The sequence below is a fragment of the Dama dama genome, chromosome 24 (genome assembly GCF_033118175.1).
Source record: "Dama dama isolate Ldn47 chromosome 24, ASM3311817v1, whole genome shotgun sequence".
NCBI classification, from domain to species: domain Eukaryota; kingdom Metazoa; phylum Chordata; class Mammalia; order Artiodactyla; family Cervidae; genus Dama; species Dama dama.
Window position 1 is genome coordinate 58101167 of NC_083704.1, and position 6357 is coordinate 58107523.

Genomic DNA, 6357 nt, shown 5'->3' on the forward strand with positions numbered 1-6357 from the left:
TTCTGACGTAGCTGAACCCTCATTTTAAGCCCCTCTTTCCTCTGTCCCATTTTTATGATTCTTTTGTGGTTCTTGCTTCTTAGTCTACAGCGTGTGTAATAATATCCTCTTCATTCCACCCACGTGATAAGAGAGAACTAAGGAATTACTGTACCTGTGGCACTCTGAGGTCCTTAGATGAAAGGAATTCAAATAACCCAGAGAGATCTTTTTGTTAAGTATAACTTCAATAGGCAGACTAAGGAAAAATTAGCTGACACCTGGGAGGGACACAGGAAATGAAAAAAATGAAACAACTGGGCATCATTACTAATTATTTTCTTTGAAATCCTCATGATAGTTTTCTAACAATACAGTCCATGTAGAAAAAACTTGCTATTTGTGTTTTATAGATAAAACAGAGATTTATCAAATCTCTGTTTGATAAAAATGACAAGACTTGAGGAGATGGAAGGAGTGTCATTTGCCTTTCTTCCTTAGACAGAAGGGAAGTCTGGGCTCATCTGGGATGTTCCTCCCAGTCACTCAGCTTGCCCCGGCTCACACCCCTAAGTACTGCTGGGTCTGTGAGTTTAGTTCAGTCTTCCAGGTCAAACTCTGCCTGGCCATGTGGTTCCACACGAGACCTGGCTCCTCTGCCGGTTCCGGGCAGGGCAGGGCAGGGCCAGGGGGTGGCTCCTTGGCCTGCAGGCTGGGAATGGCTGTGTGAGTCTTGTTGCTGTGGAACTGGTATGGCTCTGTCCATCTCAAGTCCCTAACTCCTGCCCACATCCTGCCTGCTGGGTCAGCCTGGTCTACTGAACTCACTCACTCATTTGTCAGCTAGTCACTCAACCTCTACTATGCGCCACGCATTGTTTCATTGAACAAAACAGATAAAAGTCTTGCTTTGGGGGATCAGGCATTCCAAAGAAGGGAGACATTAAACAAAGAACAGCACACAGTATGTCAGCTGACGATAAGTACCAGGAAGACAGGGAACAATGCACGAGAGGATTGAGAGGGACGGGGATGCCGGTAATGGGTGCTGTCTTACAGAAATGGTCTGGCAAGGCCCCTCTGGGGAATCTGATATCTCAGCAGAGATCTGAAGGAAGGGAGGGAACAAGAGAGAGGGCTACCAGAAAGAACAACATCCCAGGCAGGGGAAACAGCTTGGGCAAAGGCTCTAAGTCTAGATGTGTTTGCTGTGTTCTAGTAAGGAAACCAGGATACCTGGAACAGAGCCAGCGAGGAGAAGGGAAACTGGTAGGAGATGGATCAGAGAAGGGACCAGAAGCCACAATTAACCGTCAGGCCTCTGCCTGTAGCTCAGGCAGAGTTCTTAACCAGGAGGCTAACTCAGTCAGCAACTGTGTGTTGAGTGCCCTTTGCTCCTGGGTAGACCCCCCCAGATCCCCACTGGGCTGAAGGGAAGAGCCCAAAGTGATAATGGTTGCAAAAGACAGTGGGATTTTAATTTCCTTTTTTCCCCAGAGTATTAGTGGTACATTTAGAGAATATAAAGACTACAGAAGAGAATAATGATGCAGAGAAGTAGAGAATCAGGTAGCCAGGTTTCTAGTAGTTTCCTCCACTGTTTTCCAATCTTTGTCTAATGCTGTTATGTTTATAATATATGTATATCTTTAAAAAGAAACTTGGGACTTCTCTGGAAGTCCAGTGGTTAAGACTCTGTGCTTCTACCACAGGGGGTGGAAGCTCAGGTCTGATCCCTGATTAGGGAACTAAGATTCCACATGACATGGGGCACAGTCAAAAAAAAAGTTTAAAAAAATTTTTTATGAATAAAATAAAAAGAAACTCAACCAAAAATTTTTCTCAAGATAAAAGAAAATTATGCCATATAGTCGTTTAACTTATGCACAGACTTTGGAACCCAACCTCCGTAAGACAAGACACAACCAGTTTTTTAAAAAGCACAAACTCTGAGTCAATGAAGACCAGACTGACATCCTGGCTTTGTCACCAGCTTTTGTGAGGCCTCAGGTAAATTACTCACCCTCTCTGAGCCTTAGTTTTTTCACTGTAAAATAGGTATCACTATGGGATTGTTGAAAAGAGTAGAGATGATGTGTAAAACCTGGCATGTGGAAAGTACTCAATAAATGGTGGCTTGTCAGAGCTATTAGCAAACAGGCAAATTTGTCCAATCAACAAACACTGACTAAAAACAGCAAAACATAAATCGTCAGAACGAAAAAAAAAAAAAAAAACCCACCACAGGCCCTCTCTCCCCTGTGTTCGGTGCTTCTTCTGTTTCTGGTAACACACCAGTAAACAAAACTGAAAATAATTCTATCTTATCTTCCCAAATTCCTATTGCCCCCAAAGAAAGCAAATCATTCTAGGACTGTATGGCTGTCCCTCTGAATGAGGGCACGGTGTTAGAGTCCATAGCATAAGATGGAAAGTGGGCAGAATTCGGCTTCCCAGGATGCACTGGTGGCACAGCTTTGCACTTAACTGTTTGGCTCCACAACTGGTTCTTTGTCATCTCCCTCTGCTGCTGCCTCCCTGCTCAGACAAAGCCAGAGAGCTCCTACCTCTTGGTCAAACCCTAGAGAGCATCCCTCGCTGCCAAAGACAGTGGACTTAAAACCCACCTATTGAAAACTGGGTGACTCTCAGCCTTCAGGATTACCTAAGGCCCCTGTTCTGGGGCTGTTCACCAGCCACATGGCTCAGATTAAAACAGCTCTGCCAGATCAGACAGAAGATTCTGTACCTGACATGCAAGGTTAAAAGGAAAACTAATTTTTAATAAAAGCACGAAAGTTCACATTGTCTTCTCTGATAGCTTGCTTCCCAGCAGAAAAGTGATGAAGGTTTAAACAAAAGGGGAGTCCCGGCTCCTTGGGGGATATTAATCATTTCTGTAGAAAACAAAGATCATTCCAGCTAGCCTGTTCTGAACTGATAGGAGCTACATCTCTTCAGCCACACACCAGCACCTTTGTGGACTGATGGACAGACACTGGGGTGAGCGCACTGATCACACCAACCCTGCAAGGCAGGTACCACTGACCCCAGTGTTCATATGGGGAAGCCAAGGCCAAGTTAGAATAATAGCTTGCCCTGCTAGAAAGAAGCCAGGTAGGTTTGGGACCTATATTTTGGAGCTGTTTTTACATCTTCCTCAACCTGGTTTGACTCACTGTTAGAGACAATGGATAAATCTGCCAGAAATGTAATCAGCCACCAAGTCTAGCAATGTTCTGTTTAGCAAAGGAAGCTGGTTTAGAGCGAGTGTCATTTCGTTGAGGGCCTCTTTCTGCTCTCCACACTACTTTCCTCTCAGACTCAGGAATAGCCAGTGCTCCGGGGGCACACTGGCTTCAAACCACAAGGTTATTCTCTTGAAGGGGCATCAAGGAATTTTTCTTAACAAGTGTAAAAGGCCAAATTGCTAGAAAAGTGGGTTTTTTTGGCACGTTATTCTTGACAGGCTTTCCTCCACTTAATGCCCTAACGGGGATGAATCTTCCCTTGAACACGTTCTACATAGAATCTTTCATAAATACCGTGCTCATCGGACCTGCCAGACAGGGCTTCTTTCCTGGGAACCCCAGAACCGCTATGGGGCTCACATTCCCACCAGAATTTCTGCACCTCAACTCCACAGAGTTCTTGGAATTTTCCTTGGGGTCTGCTTGCTGTGAGAATACCAAGTGGATCTATTGTGTTGGAGGCACATTAAAAACCAGCCGAACTCTCCAGACTTGAGGAGACACGGTGGCCAGGAGTTCTGGTTCTGGCTCCTGCGGTGATCTGGGGACACCTCAGTTTTACCTCTGTGAAAGGAGCGGGGTCCGGAGAACACTAAGGTGAGACACCACACGGCCGCCTCAGGCGTGACCTGGTCGCCGGGCCCTCGAGCCTCCCTCAAGAGGACGCAATTCTCTCAGAGTGCCTTCTCCGCTTGGACCTGGACTTCGGCGGTGTGGCCGGGCCGCTAGGGCGCGTCCGCAAAACCCGCCGGCCCTGCCCACCCCCACCGCGACTATCAGATGTTCTCCACAGACGCCGCGGCCGCGCCCGCGCGCAAGCCTCGGAGCCCCACCCCCGCACGCGGCCCGCACTCGTCTCGGCCCCCCCCCGGCCACGGCCCCGCCGCGGCGCGTGCAACCCCGCCCTCCCCGGAGTCTCCGAGCGGCGCGCGGGCGGTGGGCGGGGCGCGGGCGGTGGGCGGGGCGCTACGGGGCGGGGCGCGCGGGAGGCGGAGCCGAGTCGGGGATTCCTGCTCCCCTCGAGCGCCCGGCCCAGTAGAGCTGCCCGGCCGTCCGAGGGACCCCGCGCGGGGGTTGGCGGGGAACCCCAGACGCCGCCGGGCCAGGAGGGAGCCCCGCGCCAAGCGAGCCGCCGCCCCCGCCTCTGCGCCGCCCCCGCGCGGGCTTGACTGGGGGTCCGACGCGTCTTCACTCCGCCCGCAGCCAGCCCCCGCGATCCCGCCGTCCGCTCGCCGACCCGTCTCCAGCGCGCCATGCAGCCACCGCCAGCCCCGCGCGCGTAGGCGCCCGCCGCAGGCCATGCTGCCCCTGCTTGCCGCGCTGCTGGCCGCCGCCTGCCCGCTGCCGCCCGCTCGCGGCGGGGCCGTGGACGCGCCGGGCCTCCTCGGGGCGCCCCTCAACGCCTCGGTCAACGCGTCCTCCTCAGACGAGCCGGCCGCCCCGCGGCTGGTGACCTCGGCTGCGCCTGGGGCCCCCGAGCGCCCGGAGGAGGAGGCGGCGGCACCGTGCAACATCAGCGTGCAGCGGCAGATGCTGAGCTCGCTGCTTGTGCGCTGGGGCCGCCCGCGGGGCTTCCAGTGCGACCTGCTGCTCTTCTCCACCAACGCGCACGGCCGCGCCTTCTTCGCCGCCGCCTTCCACCGAGTCGGGCCGCCGCTGCTCATCGAGCACCTGGGGCTGGCGGCGGGCGGCGCGCAGCAGGACCTGCGCCTCTGCGTGGGTTGCGGCTGGGTGCGCGGCCGCCGCCCGGGCCGCCTCCGGCCCACCGGCGCCACCGCCGGGGCGCCCACCGCTCTGCCCGCCTACCCCGCGGCCGAGCCCCCCGGGCCGCTGTGGTTGCAGGGAGAGCCGCTGCATTTCTGCTGCCTGGACTTCAGCCTGGAGGAGCTGCAGGGCGAGCCGGGCTGGCGGCTGAACCGCAAGCCCATCGAGTCCACGCTGGTGGCCTGCTTCATGACCCTGGTCATCGTCGTGTGGAGCGTGGCCGCCCTCATCTGGCCGGTGCCCATCATCGCCGGCTTCCTGCCCAACGGCATGGAGCAGCGCCGGACCACCGCCAGCGCCGCCGCTTCCGCCCCCGCAGCCGTGCCCGCGGGGACCACGGCCGCCGCCGCCGCCGCTGCAGCCGCCGCGGCCGCCGCCGCGGCTGTCACCTCGGGGACGGCGACCAAGTGACCCGCCCCGCTCCTTCCCGTGTCCGTCCTGTGTCTGTGCTCTCGGTGCCTTTCCCGCCGGGAGACTCGGCCGGTGTGCTTCGTGCTGTAGTGACCGTTAGTTCTTCTTCGGGGGAGGGGGCCGCCGAAGAGGCCCCAGCGTGTGGGAAAAGCCAGGTTTGTGCCCCGCTTCTGGCTCCGAAAAGCAGATGCAAGCCTTCGCCCTGCAGGGTGGGACCCGCAGCTTGGAAGACAGAGAAGATGGAAATGGGGCCCCTTCCCCTTTTTTGCGCACCCTGCCCTCCTCCCTCCCCGCACCCACGTGCCCTATATTCATGGCAGAAAACGACCAAATCCTGTGTATTTGTTTTATATATTTAATAACTGTTTTAAATGAAAGTTTTAGTAAAAAAAAAATCAAATGGCTATTGCTGTAGTCAGAGAAGCTCTTTGTATCTGAACATAGTATTTGAAATTTGTTGTTTTTTAATTTATTTAAAAGGGGGGCACGGGAATGATTTAACACCGATATATTGTTACCGCTGAAAATGAACTTTATGAACCTTTTTCCAAGTCGATCTATCCAGTGACGTGGCCTGATGGGCGTTTCTTCTTGTACTCTGTGTTTTTTTGGCTTTTAATACAGACATTTTCCTCCAGAGATGCGTATGTGCCTTTTCTTTATTTGATTCGGAAAAGGAATCCAAGAATTACGAGATGAGCCACTGAAACGTGAGAAAGGGAATCTCCAAAAGTTAGAGAAGGGCCAACTCTGTCTCCCTTACCTGTCTGGGAGAGGTGGGAGATGGAAACCAAATTACTGACCCTAATGCCCTCGCCCCATTGTTTCACCCCGCACCACATTGCCCTCCCCTGAAACAACATCTCTCCCCCCTCAGCCTCACTACCACTTGTCATGGCGGCGTACAGAGTTTTATGTGACTTATCTTTTTACCCACTTCCCGCAAGCCCCA

At 53.8% G+C, this 6357-nt stretch overlaps 1 protein-coding gene across 1 annotated transcript; it reads left to right on the plus strand.

Moving 5' to 3' along the window:
- Positions 1-4224: 4224 nt before the first annotated feature.
- On the plus strand, positions 4225-6042 carry TMEM158 (transmembrane protein 158). The gene has a single exon (XM_061127586.1). It carries the CDS (start codon positions 4530-4532, stop codon positions 5403-5405), a length of 876 nt encoding a protein of 291 aa, XP_060983569.1. The 5' UTR covers positions 4225-4529; the 3' UTR covers positions 5406-6042.
- The last annotated feature ends 315 nt before the right edge of the window (positions 6043-6357 follow it).

Bases quoted from the DNA above. Each gene is read 5' to 3' on its own strand.
- TMEM158 (XM_061127586.1), top strand. From the start codon at position 4,530: ATGCTGCCCCTGCTTGCCGCGCTGCTGGCCGCCGCCTGCCCGCTGCCG.